Raw genomic sequence first — 20,502 nt, 5'->3', positions numbered from 1 at the left:
AAGAGACTAATATTAGCATAGATGCCATTCTTCTAACGATGTAACAAGTACATCAGGTGTTATGGGAAGTGTTCCCAGTTCCGGCTGACCTAATTAATGCAGCCTAACAATCCTATAACGAATTTGAATATTAGAAATGTGTTAGTGTGTTATGTGTAAGCCAGGTTAAACAGATGGGTATTTAATCTAGATTTAAACTGACAGAGCGTGTCTGCCTCTCAATCAATTCCTCACGCAGTTGATTTTGATATTCTAGGTATTATCAAATGGCCAGAGTTTTGAGAACGCAGCGGACGTGGAGGACTATAATGCGATAAGAGCTCGATCAAGTACTGAGGAGATAAACCATCCACAGCCATATCACCCTGCAGCCCAAGACCGGTCACCCACGGAAGCTAAGCAGGGTTGAGCTGGTCAGTAGCTGGATGGGAGACTCCTGGGAAAACTAGGTTGCTGCTGGTAGAGGTGTTAGTGAGGCCAGCAGGGGGCGCTCACCCTGCAGTCTGTGTGGGTCCTAAGGCCTCAGTATATTGACAGGGACACTATAATGTAAAAAAGCACCGTCTTTCGGATGAGACGTTAAACCGAGGTCCTGACTCTCTGTGGTCATTAAAAATCCCATGGCACTTCTGGTAAAGAGTAGGGGTGTAACCCCGGTGTCCTGGTCAGATTCCCTCCACTGGCCCTTGTCAATCATGGCCTCCTAATAATCCCCTCCACTTGATTGGCTCTATCTCTCTCTCCTCTCCACCTGTAGCTGGTGTGTGGCGAGCGCACTGGCGCCGTTGTCCTGTGGCTGCCGTCGCATCATCCAAGTGGATACTGCACCCTGGTGGTGGTTGAGGAGAGACCCCCCCCCACATGATTGTAAAGCGCTTTGGGTGTATTGCAATACACAATAAAGCGCTATATAAATGCCTCATTCATTCATTCATTCGTTCATTCATTCAGGGCTTTATAAGTAATTAACAAGATTTTAAAATCTATCCGATGTTTGATAGGGAGCCAGTGCAGTGTTGACAGAACCGGGCTAATATGGTCATACTTCCTGGTTCTAGTAAGGACTCTAGCTGCTGCATTTTGGACCATCTGTAGTTTGTTTATTAAGCGTGCAGAACAACCCCCAATAAAGCATTACAATAGTCTAACCTTGAGCTCATGAACGCATGAATTAACATTTCTGCATTTTCCATTTATAGCATAGGTTGTAATTTAGATATATTTTTGAGATGGAAAAATGCAGTTTTACAGATGCTAGAAACATGGCTTTCAAATGAAAGATTGCTATCGAACAGCACACCTAGGTTCCTGACTGATGAAGAAGAATTGACAGAGCAGCCATCAAGTGTTAGATAATGTTCTAGGTTATTACATGTGGGGTTTTTAGGTCCGATAACTAACACCTCTGTTTTTTCAGAATTTAGCAGTAAGAAATTACTCGTCATCCAGTCTTTTATATCGACTATGCATTCCATTAGTTTGTCAATTTGGTGTGTTTCACCGGGCCGCGAAGAAATATAGAGCTGAGTATCATCAGCATAACAGTGAAAGCTAACACCATGTCTCCTGATAATATCTCCCAAGAGTAACATGTAAAGCGTGAAAAGTAACGTTCCTAGCACTGAGCCTTGAGGTACTCCATACTGCACTTGTGATCGATATGATACCTCTTCATTCACTGCTACGAACTGATGGCAGTCAGATAAGTACGATTTGAACCATGCTAAGGCACTTCCACTAATGCCAACAAAGTTTTCTAGTCTATTCAAAAGAATGTTGTGGTCGATAGTGTCGAACGCAGCACTAAGATCCAGTAGAACTAATAAAGAGATACAACCACGATCAGATGATAGAAGCAGGTCATTTTTAACTCTAACTGTGTGTGTGTGTGTGTGTGAGAGAGTGTTTGTGAGAGATAGAGAGTGTGTGTGTGTGTGCGTGTGTGTGTGTGGCCGCATGTGCTCTGTGTGTCTGTAAATGTTGAGTTGACACAGACTGTTCATCTGATGGCCTGAATAAACGAGTCTTTGAGGATCACAGCTCTTACAGCTGCAGTCTACAGGCCACAAACACACACCAAAACACTATAAATACACCATCCATAAAGTTCAGAACATTGAAACTATATGTTTGAGATTATTCAGTTGAAATTAAGTACAAATAATATTTTAATCGCAATGCATTTAATTAAGGTCACTCTTTGAGAAGACTATAAGATCATAAAGTGTTAGAAGTTTTCCCAGAAGTTCTGGATGCAATCCTCTTCACCGTGTGTTTTGTAAGAGCTGTTGACTCAGACGCTGGACTGGAACAGAAATATCAGTGACTCAGAAACTCCTTAGTTTCAGAATGATGGACTCTCCTCTTATCGCTGGAATTTGATTCTCCTGCTTTGTGTTGATAATCATGGGAACGCGTCCTCCGTTCTCCTGTTTCTGAGGCTGAAGATGACGTGCTGATTCACAGCAATGATCATAGCTGCTAGCTGAGTCAATCTGGCAGGAAACACACTAATCAACATGACTAATTGAAACACAGATGCTGGAGGCTCTGAACACACCCAGAGGATCCAGCTGCTTCCCCAGCTCCTCTGCTTTTACTAACAGTCTTCAGTTTTAAGTCACTTTAATTAGAAATTGTCTTAAATATTTTATTTTCATACATCTACAAAGGGATAGTTTGCAAACCTACGTCAGACATAAAATAAGATAGATTGATAGATAGATAGATTTAATATTAATTTAAAGCAAAGTTCCTTAACATTCGTTAATGTATGCATTACATAATTAGGTGTCATGGACTATCAATGAAACTATGAACAATAAAATATTTATCAAACAAAATAGCATTAGTCAATGTATTATGCATGATTATGAATTAAAAATAAACAATCTATTTATAAATTAACACAAATCTAGATATATTATTATTATTTTTATTGAATTGAACCTTATTATAAGGTGTTGCTCCACCTATAATCAGTGTCCAGTGATGGGGCGCTACAGCTTAAGAAAATTCTTAAAATTATGCAACATTTTGATTTGATTCATTATGGTTGGTCTTGTTGGTTTCTATCAAGGACTTTCTTTCTTTCTTTCTTTCTCTCTCTCTCTCTCTCTCTCTCTCTCTCTGTCTCTCTTTCCCACACATCAGCAGCATTTGTTGTCGCTCCAGCGAATGGAAAACAGGTGCTTATCCTCTGGATGTGTTGCACAAGAGTCTTTGCAGCCACGCCTGTGTTAATCAGGACTTCAGCTCGTTAGAGCGCTGAGAAAATACTAACCTCAGCATTTACATGCACAGAGGTCAAAGGTCAAGAGCTGACGCTGAATGTTCATGATCAGATCAGAACATGTGGAGGACAGGCTGATGTGTGATTCTGAATTTGAGCAGAGCTGAACTGATGTGTGTGTGTGTGTGTGTTACCGCTGGCGGGTGCTGTGGTGGGTGGGGGTGGTGGGGGAGTGTGTGTGTGTATCAGTGATTTAGAGCAGCAGTGGTTGAGTTTTACACATTCATCTGATAATCAGTTTCAGGCTATTTATGACCGAAGAGTGAACATTTACAGAAATCTGTGTGTGTGTGTGTGTGTGCAGGGCTCGATCCAGCAGCTGCTGCTGACTCCGGATCCCAGCGCTCCGAATGAACAGTGTGAGGAGGACGATCCTTACGTGAGTGTCAACAGATCCATCCGCAGATTCACTTACACAACATACACACACACAAGAGACACACATCACTTTACATCCATAGCTCAAATATAATATATGAATGTGGCACACAATCAGAAGCTCCCAAAAAAGAGCATTTTTGATCATCAACCTCAGAAAGTCATGTTAAATATATGCATATTTATGTAAAAATATTTGAAGCATAATTTATTTCAGATATGCAAAATCAAGAGAGGAACCAGACATTTGATGTGTTTAAAGCTGCTAGCGTTCATGAAGTAACAGAGTTTGTGCCACTAATGCTTCAGAACATTTTCCAACCCGTTACTGATGTAAAATCAGCTCATGATCTCGGTCTGATAGAGACTCCTGCAGCGTTACAGTAGAGTACAGTAGAGTACAGTAGAGTAACAGTGTCCTCTAGTGGCCGCAGTTCATCATCACAGCTGCTGTTTCAGGGATTTAGTTTTAAATGCTTTACATAGTACTTGTGTTGTGAAATGAGTTTTATTTGTGTGTTTTATGTATTTTTGATGTTATTTGATGGTATTGTTTTAGTTTTAAGACCGTTTTTGGTCTGTTCACATGGTTTTGACTGTGCTGTCTAAATGAGAGTTAGTTGAGTTTGATCGTGTGTGTCTCCAGACCGCACACACACACACACAGTCAGTCCCTAATGAACAGGGGATAAACACTGAGCGTGTGATTCCAGGCGTCTGGATACGGCAGCGGTGACGACATCTACGATGATACGGAGACTCTGGACGAGGTCAAGAAAGTGGTGGAGGAGAGAGAATATGTGATGGTGAGAGACTCATGCTAGTACATCAGACTGTGTGTCCGTGCACACACACACACACACACACACACACACACACACACACACATGTTGGTTTTAGTGGTTTACGGGGACTCTCCATAGGCGTAATGGTTTTTATACTGTACTTACTGTATATTCTATTGTCCTACACCAACCCTACACCTAAACCTACCCCTTACAGGAGACTACAGGCATTTTTAGATTAAAAAAAACAGCATTTAGTATGTTTTTAAGCCTTTTGAATTACGGGGACATAGGCAGTGTCCTCATAAACCACCTTCACATTGTAATACCTCTGTCACACCCATGTTATTATACACATTTTGTCCCCATAAACCACAAAAACCAGTACACTTAATCACACTTCATCTCTCACATCATCTCCTCTCCTGATCACAGCTGATTATATTCTGTGTCCTATTTCTCAATGTTATTGAGTTTTTCTTTAGACACTGTCTTTATAATAACACTCGCAGCGAGTGATACTGACTGTGTTGAAATGCATTCACTAAACACCGTAAGGCTAACAGTAGCTCCTGACGAGCCGATTCAGGAGAAGCTCTTCAAAATAATGGGTGTCTCAGTCCTAATTGTAGGACTCTGAAGTGTTTGTTCTAAGAGTATTTTACAAAGCACTAAAACCAGCTCCTAAATCTGTGAACAGTTAGGGCTGGTCAAGAGGACTTCACGAAGACTGAATCACAAACCATCCTCCTCAGAACATAGACATTATACAATCATTTCTTGATATGTGATGATTTACGTCCTTCTATTCATGTACAAGTTGGGCAAGAATAACAGCTGTTCTTGAGTCCAGTTTGGTTTTCTTTACGTTTGCACAGCGTCTCGCTGTCAGCCACAATTATTCTACGGCAATTTTTTTTTTATACGGCCCCAGATGATCATGTCCTGACGGTCACGGCTCTGTCCAGCAGAGGGAGACAAACACACATTTATTAGTTTATATCACAGCTGAACAAACCCACTGGGCTGACTGGTGTCGCTAGAGGCATTAATATTCACACGCACTGGGCCATATGTACCATGTCCACTACCAGACAAAAGTGATTGAAAGGTAAGATTCTTAATGTTTTTTTAGAGAAGTCTCTTCTGTTCACCAAGCCTGCTTTTATTTGATCCAAAATACAGCAAAAGCAGTAATATTGGGAAGGTTTTAACTATTTAAAATAACTGCTTTCCGTTTGAATCTATGTTAAACTGTAATGTATTTCTGTGATGCGCAGCTGTATTTTCAGCATCATTTCTCCAGTCTTCAGTGTCACATGATCTTCAGAAATCATTCTAATATGCTGATATTCTGCTAAAAAAAAAACATTTATTATTATTGTTGTAAACAACTGAGTAGAATTTTTAATTTTTTATAGAAATAGAAAAGTTCAGAAGAACAGCATTTATCTGAAATAGAAATCTTTTGTAACATTATAAATGTCTTTATCATCACTTTTGATCAATTTAATGCATCCTTGCTAAAAAAAAAAAAAAGGTATAATTTACCCATTTTAATGATGCTGAAAATACAGCTGCGCATCACAGAAATAAATTACAGTTTACTTATATATTCAAATAGAAAGCAGTTATTTTAAATAGTACAAATATTTCACAATATTACTGCTGTACTTTGGATCAAATAAATGCAGGCTTGGTGAGCAGAAGATAATTCTTTAAAAAACATCTTACTGTTCAAAAACTTTTGACTGGTAGTGTATATGGTTCATTTTTTTAAATTAATTTTCTCTTTTCTTTTTATTTATCTATAATATAAAGTATACATGCTAATATCTATCTAAATAAAGGTCTAAAAAGGCCAAAAGCCATGGTCTTGATCTGCCAGGGTCTGAGTGTGTGTGATGCTCAGGCTGTATTCCCTGTGTTTTCTTCGGTTGTTTGGTGTTTAGCCGGAGGATGTGGAGTCCGGTCCGATGAGAGCGCCACCTACTGAATCTCCCTCCTTCAGCACTGAGACGGATGATGAGGACCTGGAGGAAGGCTCTGGAGAGGACATCATCATCATCAGCGATCCGAAAGGTGAACTTCTCTCATTTCAGCAGTCGTCTGATATTCTCCTGAGCCCAGAGTTCACATGACAAGCTTTCATCTGATTTGTTTATGCAGATTTATCATATGCATCATGCTATCTGTTTGTGTTTCTCTGTCACCGCAGAGCCGATCAGATCAGAAGGAGCTTCTCAGGACAGAAACGTGAGTCCGTCTCTGTCACGCTTCTTCTTTCACGTTTCTCTCGTGATGATTACAGCTGACTGTATTTGCTGCTTGTGTTTTCTCAGGTCATTACCATGCAGAAGGGAGAGAAAGGAGAGCGAGGGCCCCCGGGCCCTCCAGGACCCGCCGCTCCACACACACCAGGAGAGCCAGGGCCCCGGGGCCCGCAAGGACCTCCTGGAGAACCAGGACGAGACGGCCAGCCTGTGAGTAAACCAGAACAGCGTCTTCAACAATCGCAGTCAAATCAAACTTTTGTCTTGTTTTTACAGTTACCTGAAAAGCATAATTATTTATAATGTACACTACTGTTCAAAAGGGGTCAGTAAGATTTCTGAGTATTTTTAAAAGAAAAATACAGAAAAAAATAGTAAAAACAGTACAAACTGTGAAATATTATTACAGTGTAAAACAGCTGTTTTCTGTGTGAATATGTGTTAAACTGTAGTTTATTTCTGTGACGCAGCTGTATTTTCAGCATCATTACTGCAGTCTTCAGCGTCACATGATCTTCAGAAATCATAATAATATGCTGATTTACTGCTCGAGAAACATTTCTGATTATTATCAATATTATCAGTTGGGCTGACCAATATTTTTTTGGAAACCGTGACACGTTTTATTTTTCTGAAATAGAAATCTTTTGTAACATTATAAATGTCTTTACTGTCACCTTTGGTCAATTTAATGAATCCTTGATGAATAAAAGTATTAATTTCTATTTAAAAAAAATATACTGACCCCTTTAGAAACTAAACAAAATAATTTCCAATGGGAAATTAAGCTTAATTAAATAATAATTAAATTCATAATTTAAGACATATTCTTGGAATTTAATATGCTTTGCCTCTTAAATAAATGTACTGTATCTTGTTTAAAGGTTGTTACTTTATTGGAAAACAAGACAAAAATAGCCCACTGATTGATTGACTGATTGATTGATTGATTGATTGATTGATTGATTGATTGATTGATTGATTGATTGATTGATTGATTGATTGTAGGGGTGGGACAATAAATCGATATGGCGATATATCGTGATCCTTCTCCATGTGATACGAGAATCGATATCTGGCGCCAAATATCGATATTTTAATGAATATAATAAGGTGCTCTAAACAGATTCCGCTGCTCCCAGCGTCTAAAAATGCGTAGAAATCACAGCCGCGCCATTTCCAGCTTCTTTCTGAAAGCGCTCTGAGCAGCCACGAACCACGTTCTCTGTGAAGATGGGGAAGCACGAGGAACCGAAGAACAGATTTACAGCCACTCTATTAGCTTTACTGCTATGTGTGTGTATATATATATATATATATATAATTATGGAGATGCCCCGGAACAGCTATCAGCGCGGACCATAAGCACCGATCATGTTATTATTGCGAGCACATATTCAGTTCATGAGTATCCTGACCTCTCCGCTCGGATCGCAGGTGATTTCCTTCACTGTATGAGAGAGAGAGCGTCCAGCTATATGTGAACAATGCTCTCCGTCTCTCAGATATAACAAGTGTGCGTCATGCAGTGTGAACAGTGAGCACTGACCGGCAGAAACATAAATCTGCAGCTATGGCACGGAGGACCAAACTAAAGCTTGTCAGAGACACAATGCGGCGCAGAATTTGAAATAACGAACCTGAGCGCGCAAAAGACGTGATGTGAACGACTATTTCTTCGTGTGGGGCTCCGTTTCTATGATGAGAGGAGTAGAAAGATTGAGAAAGCACTCCAGGTCAGTTCTGAAATGTACCAGGTTTATATATATATATATATACATAAAATATTTTTTTCCTGTTTGATAAGCAGTTAAATGTGTTTGTTTACACACAGAGAAAAAGAAAAGTGTAAGTTTTTAATAAGTCCAAGAATAAAGTGATTAATTTAGCCTACTCAACATTTTTACAGAACATGTTTTGCTGTTTTCTAACAGTTTGGACTTGAATAAAGAAAGAAAACTTGCACTTAGCCTTTTCACAGGAGTTTTGTTTAGACAGATATCGTGATCTATCATTTTCTAGAAATATATTGATTATGGCAGAATCGCTGTATCATGATATTATCGTGAGCCATGTATCGTGATTATATCGTATCGTGAGGTACCCTGTGATTCCCAACCCTAGTTGATTGGTTGATTGATTGATTGATTGACTGAAGCAGTGAATTGTTCGGGATGTGTGTGAAACACTGCAGTCGATGCTCAGAATCAGATCATCCTGCGGTTGGTTGATTCTGTCTTTGGTAAATCACATCATTATTGAGCTTCACTTGTGAACGGCTGATTGATCAGTGATTCGCTGCGCAGTCGATGCTTTGCTGTTGTAAGCAGAGTTAATACGTGCTGCGTAGCGTTGCAAACCTATGGTTGTTTTTTTAGTTTTTTTTTTTTTTTTGAACGCGCTGATCACGAAAGAAGAGTTTTTGGTGGCATCTGGTACTGCAGGTGTTTGAAGCAGAACGGTGTTCATTCTCTCACACACACTTCATTATGAGCTGCAGCTGTTTCCAGCACATCTCAGAGTACAAGAAATGGACAAAGAGACACACATGCTGTATTAATGCTGATTTTGTTCTCTTACAGGGTGATCCAGGGAAAGATGCAGCTCCGGTGAGTCTCTTCTCATCCACAGCCCTAAACTACTAAACACCTGGGAAAAAACAAGTTTAACTATATATTATTCACATAGAAAACAGCTTTTTAAAATTTGTAATAATACAGTTTTTGACTGTTTTTGCTGTATTTTTGATGAAATAAATGCAGCTTTGGTGAGCAGAAGAGACTTCATTCAAAAACATAGAAAACTTTAGTGTTTGATTTTTTTTATGTGACGTGGAACTGCAACAGATTTAGCAGTTAGCAGCCTCAGGATGTGGAAACAGAAATGCTTGAGAAAGTCTCATGAGCTGGATTTGACCAAAACAAACCTAGAACCAGCAGCAAAGCAAACTCAACATCAGCATCAAGCCTTTAATGCACCACACTGTGGTTTTACTCAACAGTAGCGTGATGTTTGGACTCTTTGCTCGCTATAGGCTGTGTATTTCACTCGTTACTGACCACAGCGGAGGAATACATGCTGATGTTTTAGTAGCATGAATGAATGTGATTGTTTCTATTGTTTTCCTCTCTTTCTGTCATGTTCAGGGAGAGGCTGGACCTCCGGGATTCGGGCATTCCTGGAGAGCCGGGTCCCAAAGGTGACAAGGTATGACACACACGGGCTGAATATGTTTTATAATAGCATACCTAATAAACCTATAGAGTGTGACAGTCAGGTTTCAGGAGTAACATTTGCATTTATCTGCTCCATAGGGAGTTTGAAGTTTAGCGATGACTTATTAACTGTTAAAGGCAGACCTATTATGAGCTCTGAGGTTGTTAACCGGTGGTATATGCTTTGTTGAAGCCATCAGGCCACATTATTTCAATTTATTTTTAAAATAGTGTTTAACAGCAGAATTTGTGATGAAAAACTACATTACCCATGATGCTGTGCAGAAAATTCCACCAATCAGAGTGTCTTGGTGAGGCCAAAAGAGCTCTTTAGCTCCGCCCACTCACACAAATCATAAAAATGCTTAAATATTTGTATACACGTATGCATATTTTGCAATAAACTTGAAATATATTGTATATATGTAAATACAATCCAATGCATAGTTTGATATTTCTCCATCATTTTTAATTCGCTGATGTTGTTTGCAGTGCTTCATGGGATTGTAGTTCTTTCCCTCATCAAAACCATCAATTTCAGTCTTTTATCTTTGTCTTTTGTCCAATTTTCAAATACTTTATTTTCTTCAAATCAAAGTTTGTAATGTTGTGATTCTCCTCGTAGCTGGTTGGTTTGGTTCACGGATTATAATGCTTAGATTATAATATTATAATTATAATTAATACCTAATGTGCTCGATTGACTGCTAACATGATGAATTTGGGCCAGTCACAGCAAGCGATCCACTCATGTTTTTAGGGTGATCCTGGTGTGGGCATCCCGGGGCCGCCTGGACCTCCCGGACCCCCAGGGACATACAAGTATCCGGTATGTAGCATTATATGTTATTGTGTGCATATTTCTATAAGTATTTATGTCATAACAGCAGATGGCCTGACTGTAAACTTTTGGCCTGCCTGTGTTTCCCATGAGCAGGACGGCATCGACGGCTCCGGATCGAGCTTTGTGGATCTGGACAGCGACACAGAGCTGATACGGGTGAGTTATTACAGTCACAGGAGCCGGATTCCCTGCGGAATTAACTTGACATGATTTAACGCTGAACAAAATGAGACATGAGGTAGTCATTATATACATGTGAAAGATGTGCGGATATGAGTTGTCAGACGAAGAATTTGGTGCTCAGGTTAATTGTCATTTTTTTGGACTGTCATCAGGGTCCTCCAGGGCCTCCGGGGCCACCGGGGTCACCAGGCCCTGCTGTCGGAGCTCATCCGGGGCCCATCGGGCCTCCAGGGGTTCCTGGAAGAGACGGGGAGACGGGCAAGCCTGGAGTCCCGGTGAGTGAGGATCAGTACTGATTCACAGAGAAACAAGCAAGCGCTTAGAGATCTGTATGTTAAACTGAGCTAAAGCTCATCCGAAAATGAAAGTTCAGTTATTATTTAATCACATGAATAAACTGTCTGATTTTCATTGAATGGAGACACTGTTGATGACCAAAATTGAATTTTGAGTATCATATAAATATACACTACATTCAAAAGTGACAGTAAAGACATTTATAATGTTACAAAAAAATTACATTTCAAATAAATGTTGTCCTTTTCTATTCAGTAGAGTTAAAAAAAAAAAAAAAAAAGATGTTTCCACAAAAATATTGTGCAGCACGACTGTTTTCAACATTGATAATAATCAGAAATGTTTGTTGAGCAGCAAATCAGCATATTAGAATGATTTCTGAAGATCATGTGACACTGAAGACTGCAGTAATGATGCTGAAAATACAGCTGCATCACAGAAATACATTACAGTTTAACACATATTCACATAGAAAACAGCTGTTTTACACTGTAATAATATTTCACTGTTTTAACTGTATTTTTGTTTAAATAAATGCAGCCTTGGTGAGCAGAAGTACAACCAAACTCAAAAATGTTTCTGAAAAACAGTTCACGATACTCTTTTATTTACTGTAGTTTTCTGGTCATTTTTGTAGCTTTAGTCTACATTAATTTTCATTGTGTGGAAAAGAGCAGCGCGAACATTTTACAAAACATCTCCTTTTGTGTTCCACAAAACTGAGAAGGTCATGTGGTGTGTAAGAGTCCTGATGGAGGTGTTGCAGGTGATTGAGGACTGGTTTAGTGGCTCAGATGAGGTAGAGCTCCTGTCACGATGCTAAACTCAAACCATGAGCCAAGGGCAGTCGTTTCTCCATCATGATCCAGACACATTCTCACCGGCCGCTTCTGCTTTCATCACACGCAACCGTCTTAATCACGTCACAATCAAGTGTGTGAAAACATGTCCTCCATGATGTAGAAAAAGGGGCCGTTATTTAGAGTACATGCACTAAAGCACTACTTCAATGAACTACAGAAGCTAGTTTTCTAACATGGGATAAAATAGAAAAAAAAAAGTATGTGCGACTTTTAGTTTCAGAATTCTGACTTTTTTTTTTTTTTTTGCAATTCTGAGTTTATATGTCATAATTTTAGGTTTTTTCCCTTTGCATTTCAGAGAAAAACAAGTCAGAATAGCAAGACAAAAGTCAGAATTTGGAGTTCTGGTAATTCTGAGTTTATATCTTGCAATTATTACTTTTTTCTGAATTCTAAGTTTACATCTTCACTATGAATAAAAATTTTTTTTTTAACTTTTAAAATGTATCTTTTTTTTTGGGGGGGAAACGTGTAATTGTGACTTTCTATCTCACAATTATTTTGCTCGTAATTCTGAGTTTATATAAATATACATATTTAAATGTCTTTATGTAAAAAGACAGAATTGTGAGATATGAACTCAGAATTGCAAGAAAAAAAGGATATATTTTTTTTATCCTGTGCTGGAAGGAAGCTTCCATAATGTAAAATGGAATAGTAAATAAATATTCAATTCTTAATGAAAGTCCTTTAGATGTCATAATGCCATTACTGGACCGTTTGAAGGGTTATTACAGTTATGAGAAACATTACATTACATACTTATCCAGACCTCGGGTTGAAGTAATTGTTTCCAAATTAATTAATTGTTTTTTTCTCAAGCCGATCAGATAGCGCATTAATCCAATAAAGTTTTGAGATGAACATTGACCCGTAAAGCTGTGAATCAAGCTCAGATCGGCCTGGAGGAGAGCGAGATGATGAAGGAGTTCAGGTTTAATGTCTTCTTCGTATGAGCTGACATTCATCTGCTGAGCTCGTATGATGTGCTATGATGGGGAAACTGCCTGGAAATGACAAAACTACTACTAACTTCCTGTTTCCTGCTTAAACACAGTCACAAAAAACCTGACGCTTCTCTGACAGGACAGCTTTCACCTGAGTCAAGAAATGACAATGGGATCTGAGAGTGAAAAACACACTTCAGAATCTCTCACTGCTGCCATTGTATTGTATTATTTATTCTTAATATTTATGTGTTCCGTGCAAGAGGTCCTTATGTGGTGTTTTCTGTCATTTTAGGGTGAAAATGGACAAGACGGTCAACCAGGAAAAGATGGAGAAGAAGGCCAGAAAGTAAGATATTTAATTAGGAAATGTGGCATTTTTGAATTTACTTGCATTTGTATTGATCAGTGTTTGTTGATTTTATTCTTTATTTAATTCCTGTATTCCTCTCTTGCTGTCTTTGAGCATTTAGTTGCATGATTATCATACACACAGGTGAATTCACACTTGCACAGATTATTTCTGTTTCCAGCTGATAACGTCGCTCCAAACGCTCCTGCAGAACGAAATGTCTTTCCAGTGAAACTCTGGAGATTTTGACATGTCTTGTGTGTTTTTGGCAGGGTGAAGCAGGTTTACCTGGACTCGTGGGACCAAAGGTAATGCCGTTTGGATCACACAGTTTGCCAGATTCACTACTTTAAATTATGAGTAAAAAATGCAAATGATCAGAGATGTGTGAGTTTGAAGACTTGACTGAACATTACTAGGCTGTTACAGCTTTAGAAGTGATCTTTGTTTTCAGGGTGATGCAGGTCAGCCGGGCTCCCAGGACAGACGGGGGCTGAGGGCCACAGGGGTCAGCCGGGCCCTCCGGGGCCCCCTGGACCTCCAGGAACAGGCTTCAGCTTTGACATGATGGTGTGTTTCACTGACCTTCAGATTCTATAGATTTGACAGGTTTTTATTTATTTGTTTATTTATTTACATGTGACTATCGGATATTTGTGACCCAGGACCACAAAACCAGTCATTTTTGAAATTGAGATTTATGCATCATCTGAAAAAATTATCTTTCCATTGATGTATGGTTTGTTAGGATCAGACAATATTCGGCTGAGATACAACTATTTGAAAATCTGGAATCTGAGGGTGCAAAAAAATCTAAATATTGAGAAAATCACCTTTAAAGTTGTCCAAATGAAGTTCTTAGCAATGCATATTACTAATTAAAAATGAAGTTTTTATATATTTACGGTAGGAAATTTTCAAATTATCTTCATGGAACATGATCTTTACTTAATATCCTAATGATTTTTGGCATAAAAGAAAAATGTATCATTTTGACCCATACAATGTATTGTTGGCTATTGCTACAAATATAGCTGTGCTGCTTATGACTGCTTTTGTGCTCCAGGGTCACATTTTATTAAAGGAGTACAGATTTGTGTTCATTCACATATGTTCTTCTTTATCTAATATTAGATTTTGTCTGAAGAACTGAAAGCACTTGAAAGTGAAGTTTGAATTAGTGAAATTAGCTGAACTGTGGGTTTAGCCTTTGAAAACTTAAATATTGTGTTTTTTTCCCCGATTGTTTCATTCAATGTCTGTTTTGCGGCAGGATCTGGAGGGCTCGGGTCTGGACGGAAGCAGTGGTTTCAGACCTGTGCTGCCCAGAGGACCACCTGTATGTACATCCACACTTATTGAGGTTTCTCTGGCTCTTACAGCGGAACTGCAGCTCATTCTCATGTGTTTTCTCATCCTCAGGGCCTTCCTGGGCTCCCAGGACCTCCAGGACCACAGGTACACGCAGAGATCTGCACAAAAACACAAAGAAATCTGGCATGATCGATCAACACTGTAAAACCTAGATATGGCATCTACCATGTGATTTTATGTAATTTTTTAATGTCAGATTTTATGTTTATGAGAATGCATGCCTAGTGTTAGAGGTGCCTTAGTTTTTATTTAAATTAACCCAACTCTACACTTTCAGGGAAAAGAAGGACCTGTCGGACCTCCAGGTGTTTCAGTGAAGGTCTGTGCTCCTCACACACACACACACACCTCCACAACTGTTCCATTCCCACCCACGTGTTCCCCATTAGTCCCCAATTTCCTATCTTTAGCACATCTGTAAAGGTCAGTGAATGCATCTCAGGCCTTGATCTCCTTCATAGTGCAATTCAAAGTAAAAACACATTATAATGGCTTTATGTTACATAACACACACAGTTACAGAAGTTGGATTCAGGAAGTTATCCGCTAAATCAGATTCCAAAATAATTGCTCCCATGATCTGTGGCAAACATACAATCTACCATAAACACCATTAATATAAGCTTTACATATTCATAGAAGTTCTGCATAGAATAACTATATTATTTATGTCATATAAATATTATCAGACGTATGATAATCATTTCTCCTCCACTCCACCAGGGGGAGCCGGGCGCTAAAGGAGACAATGGACAGGCTGGGGCTCCTGGTCTTCCTGGGCGACAAGTAATTAATTAATGTAGTCAATCTATATTTCCATCAATTATAGATACTTTTTTTGTTTTTAATTTGCTGTTTTTTTTACTTTTTTTCAGGGGGAAGGGGGAGAGAAAGGTGATATGGGTCAGAAGGTTTGTATTCTCATCACAATTGTGGCGTATCTCTCTCAGAGCCGTCAGCTTCGATGCTAATAATTGATGTGTTTTGTGTTTCAGGGAGAGAGAGGTCTAGATGGAATCGGTTTACCTGGACCTCCAGGACCTCCTGGACCAGTCATTAATCTACATGAGGTGAGTCCATTAATGTCTCACATTTTTATAATGTCACACTGGATTGATTTTAAGGATATGGATGCTAATTCCAATGCATTTATTTTGAACTGTTTCTCCACTCTCAGTTGATGTTGAATGACACTGAAGGAATCTTTAACCACTCAGGGATTTTTGAACCACAAGGACCATTGGTAAGAAGCCATCCCTTGCACTTTTTGTTGTTTGTTCATGGCCTGATTAGTGTGGCTTAAGTAACCTTCATCGACACCAAACCAAAAACATCTTCTTATTTAATAATTTTCATCTGATAACCCTGTAATGCAAATAAAATTCACAAACAAGAACACAAAACAGCGAATCAGAAAACATAAAACAACAGCGAATCAGAAAACACAACAGTGAATCAGAAAACACAAAACACAACAGCGAATTAGAAAACACAACAGCGAATCAGAAAATACAACAGCGAATCAGAAAACACAAAACACAACAGCGAATCAGAAAACAACATCGAATCAGAAAACACAAAACACAACAGTGAATCAGAAAACACAAAACACAACATTGAATCAGAAAACACAAAACACAACATCGAATCAGAAAACACAAAACATAACAGCGAATCAGAAAACACAAAACACAACAGCGAATCAGAAAACAACATCGAATCAGAAAACACAACAGCGAATCAGAAAACACAAAACACAACAGTGAATCAAAACACAACAGCGAATCAGAAAACACAACAGCGAATCAGAAAACACAACAGCGAATCAGAAAACAACATAGAATCAGAAAACACAAAACACAACAGTGAATCAGAAAACACAACAGCGAATCAGAAAACACAACTGTGAATCAGAAAACACAACAGCGAATCAGAAAACACAACTGTGAATCAGAAAACACAACAGCGAATCAGAAAACACAACAGCGAATCAGAAAACACAAAACACAACAGCGAATCAGAAAACACAAAACACAACAGTGAATCACAAAACACAACAGCGAATCAGAAAACACAACAGCGAATCAGAAAACACAAAACACAACAGCGAATCAGAAAACACAAAACACAACAGCGAATCAGAAAACACAAAACACAACAGCGAATCAGAAAACACAACAGCTAATCAGAAAACACAACAACAAATCAGAAAACACAACAGCGAATCAGAAAACACAAAAAACAACAGTGAATCAGAAAACACAAAAAACAACAGTGAATCAGAAAACACAACAACAAATCAGAAAACACAACAACAAATCAGAAAACAACAGCAAATCAGAAAACAACATCGAATCAGAAAACACAACAGCGAATCAGAAAACACAAAACACAACAGCGAATCAGAAAACACAAAACACAACAGCGAATCAGAAAACACAAAACACAACAGCGAATCAGAAAACACAACAGCGAATCAGAAAACACAAAACACAACAGTGAATCAGAAAACACAACAGCGAATCAGAAAACGCAAAACACAACTGTGAATCAGAAAACACAACAGCGAATCAGAAAACACAACAGCGAATCAAAAAACACAACAGCGAATCAGAAAACACAAAAAACAACAGTGAATCAGAAAACACAAAACACAACAGCGAATCAGAAAACACAACAGCGAATCAGAAAACACAACAACAAATCAGAAAACACAAAAAACAACAGTGAATCAGAAAACACAAAAAACAACAGTGAATCAGAAAACACAACAACAAATCAGAAAACACAACAACAAATCAGAAAACAACAGCAAATCAGAAAACAACATCGAATCAGAAAACACAACAGCGAATCAGAAAACACAAAACACAACAGTGAATCAGAAAACACAAAACACAACAGCGAATCAGAAAACACAACAGTGAATCAGAAAACACAAAACACAACAGCGAATCAGAAAACACAAAACACAACAGCGAATCAGAAAACACAACAGTGAATCAGAAAACACAACAGCGAATCAGAAAACACAAAACACAACAGTGAATCAGAAAACACAAAACACAACATTGAATCAGAAAACACAAAACACAACAGCGAATCAGAAAACACAACAGTGAATCAGAAAACACAAAACACAACAGCGAATCAGAAAACACAAAACACAACAGCGAATCAGAAAACACAACAGTGAATCAGAAAACACAAAACACAACAGCGAATCAGAAAACACAACAGTGAATCAGAAAACACAAAACACAACAGCGAATCAGAAAACACAAAACACAACAGCGAATCAGAAAACACAACAGTGAATCAGAAAACACAAAACACAACAGCGAATCAGAAAACACAAAACACAACAGCGAATCAGAAAACACAACAGTGAATCAGAAAACACAAAACACAACAGCGAATCAGAAAACACAACAGTGAATCAGAAAACACAACAGTGAATCAGAAAACACAAAACACAACAGCGAATCAGAAAACACAGAACACAACAGCGAATCAGAAAACACAACAGTGAATCAGAAAACACAAAACACAACAGTGAATCAGAAAACACAAAACACAACAGCGAATCAGAAAACACAGAACACAACAGCGAATCAGAAAACACAACAGTGAATCAGAAAACACAAAACACAACAGCGAATCAGAAAACACAAAAACAACAGTGAATCAGAAAACACAAAACACAACAGCGAATCAGAAAACACAACAGCGAATCAGAAAACACAACAACAAATCAGAAAACACAACAGCAAATCAGAAAACACAACAGCGAATCAGAAAACACAAAAAACAACAGTGAATCAGAAAACACAACAACAAATCAGAAAACACAACAACAAATCAGAAAACAACAGCAAATCAGAAAACAACATCGAATCAGAAAACACAACAGCGAATCAGAAAACACAAAACACAACAGTGAATCAGAAAACACAAAACACAACAGCGAATCAGAAAACACAACAGTGAATCAGAAAACACAAAACACAACAGCGAATCAGAAAACACAACAGTGAATCAGAAAACACAACAGCGAATAAGAAAACACAACAGTGAATCAGAAAACACAACAGCGAATCAGAAAACACAACAGCGAATCAGAAAACACAACAGTGAATCAGAAAACACAACAGTGAATCAGAAAACACAAAACACAACAGCGAATCAGAAAACACAACAGTGAATCAGAAAACACAACAGCGAATCAGAAAACACAACAGCGAATCAGAAAACACAACAGCGAATCAGAAAACACAACAGCGAATCAGAAAACACAACAGTGAATCAGAAAACACAAAACACAACAGCGAATCAGAAAACACAGAACACAACAGCGAATCAGAAAACACAACAGTGAATCAGAAAACACAAAACACAACAGCGAATCAGAAAACACAACAGTGAATCAGAAAACACAAAACACAACAGCGAATCAGAAAACACAGAACACAACAGCGAATCAGAAAACACAGAACACAACAGCGAATCAGAAAACACAAAACACAACAGCGAATCAGAAAACACAACAGCGAATCAGAAAACACAAAACACAACAGCGAATCAGAAAACACAACAGCGAATCAGAAAACACAACAGCAAATCAGAAAACAACATTGAATCAGAAAACAACATCGAATCAGAAAACACAACAGCAAAACAGAGAAAACAACAGCGAATCAGCAAAAAGAAACAGAACAATGAATCAGAAAACATAATAAATCAGAAGAAAAAACAACAATTAATCAAATAACACAACGAATCAGAAAAAACTGTGAATCAGAAAAAAACAACAATGAATCGGAAAACAGAACGAATGAGGAAACGTAACAATGAATCAGAAAAAACAGAACAGTGAAGTATATAGTTGTATTCAAGGTAATTAAGCCTGCTGACTATTGATTATTATGAAGGTTCACTTTTAAACTCATTAAATGAACTCCAGATGGAAACGCATAAAATTTAAAACTCACATTTAACAAAAATATAGTCATTTGTATGGTTCAATATAAATTCAGTAGAAGCTTAACAAGCATGAAATATCATTTATCATTGTCTTGAAATATGGCTGTCATCCTATACTTTTGGCCATAGTATTTCAACTATTATTTTTCATTATATTTCTCACTGCTTTTAATTTCCCAAGCTACTCTCATTCTATTGCAAAAAAAGAAACAGAAACGCTGAAGAAAGACGAGTTTGGAGATTACGGTACAATAGCTGCTCAAAACCACACGCTCGCCGCATGGAACGCACAGGAATGTAAACACACTGCGCTTTAATTGCATTATTTACAATAAGTCACCGAGTTGCCTGTGAAATTGTGTTTTAAACAATTACGACACATTAGCTTTGCTTTATTGCGTAATTTACGGGCACTGACGAGCAGAAGTGAAGCGAAATAAACAGAGATCTGCGCAGCATGTAAACAGTTACGCCTGTGAAAGGTTCCTCAGAGCAGAGCTTTCTGCTTCAGAGTCAAATACTTACACTTCTTTAGACTTTATGCCACAATACACAAATCCAGTAGAGCTTCCAAACGTGCCGTGCGGTTTGAGATAATAACCCAGACGCTGCTTCACAAAACACATTCTATATCGTGATGGTCTCAGTGGAACATTTAACTAGAACAATTACTGGAATTCAGCATCTGAAATTAAGTATGTTTTTAAGTTAATGTA

The 20,502-nt window shown here is 38.2% G+C and overlaps 1 protein-coding gene across 1 annotated transcript in view; it reads left to right on the top strand.

The window, feature by feature from the left end:
- col15a1a (collagen, type XV, alpha 1a) overlaps positions 1-20,502 on the top strand; it is a 74,015-nt gene that overhangs the window by 32,134 nt on the left and 21,379 nt on the right. Inside the window, 22 exon segments of the mRNA XM_058765596.1 lie at positions 3,597-3,671; positions 4,384-4,476; positions 6,408-6,537; positions 6,674-6,711; positions 6,798-6,938; positions 9,311-9,337; positions 9,875-9,897; positions 9,899-9,935; positions 10,704-10,772; positions 10,881-10,943; positions 11,123-11,245; positions 13,373-13,426; positions 13,702-13,737; positions 13,884-13,902; positions 13,905-13,999; positions 14,703-14,768; positions 14,852-14,887; positions 15,081-15,122; positions 15,527-15,589; positions 15,679-15,714; positions 15,799-15,873; positions 15,981-16,046. Coding sequence (XP_058621579.1) covers positions 3,597-3,671; positions 4,384-4,476; positions 6,408-6,537; positions 6,674-6,711; positions 6,798-6,938; positions 9,311-9,337; positions 9,875-9,897; positions 9,899-9,935; positions 10,704-10,772; positions 10,881-10,943; positions 11,123-11,245; positions 13,373-13,426; positions 13,702-13,737; positions 13,884-13,902; positions 13,905-13,999; positions 14,703-14,768; positions 14,852-14,887; positions 15,081-15,122; positions 15,527-15,589; positions 15,679-15,714; positions 15,799-15,873; positions 15,981-16,046 — 1,407 coding nt within the window.

The sequence above is a fragment of the Onychostoma macrolepis genome, chromosome 24 (genome assembly GCF_012432095.1).
Source record: "Onychostoma macrolepis isolate SWU-2019 chromosome 24, ASM1243209v1, whole genome shotgun sequence".
NCBI lineage: Eukaryota > Metazoa > Chordata > Actinopteri > Cypriniformes > Cyprinidae > Onychostoma > Onychostoma macrolepis.
Note: the sequence above shows the minus strand (reverse complement) of the source record. Positions and strands in the feature narration are given on the sequence as shown.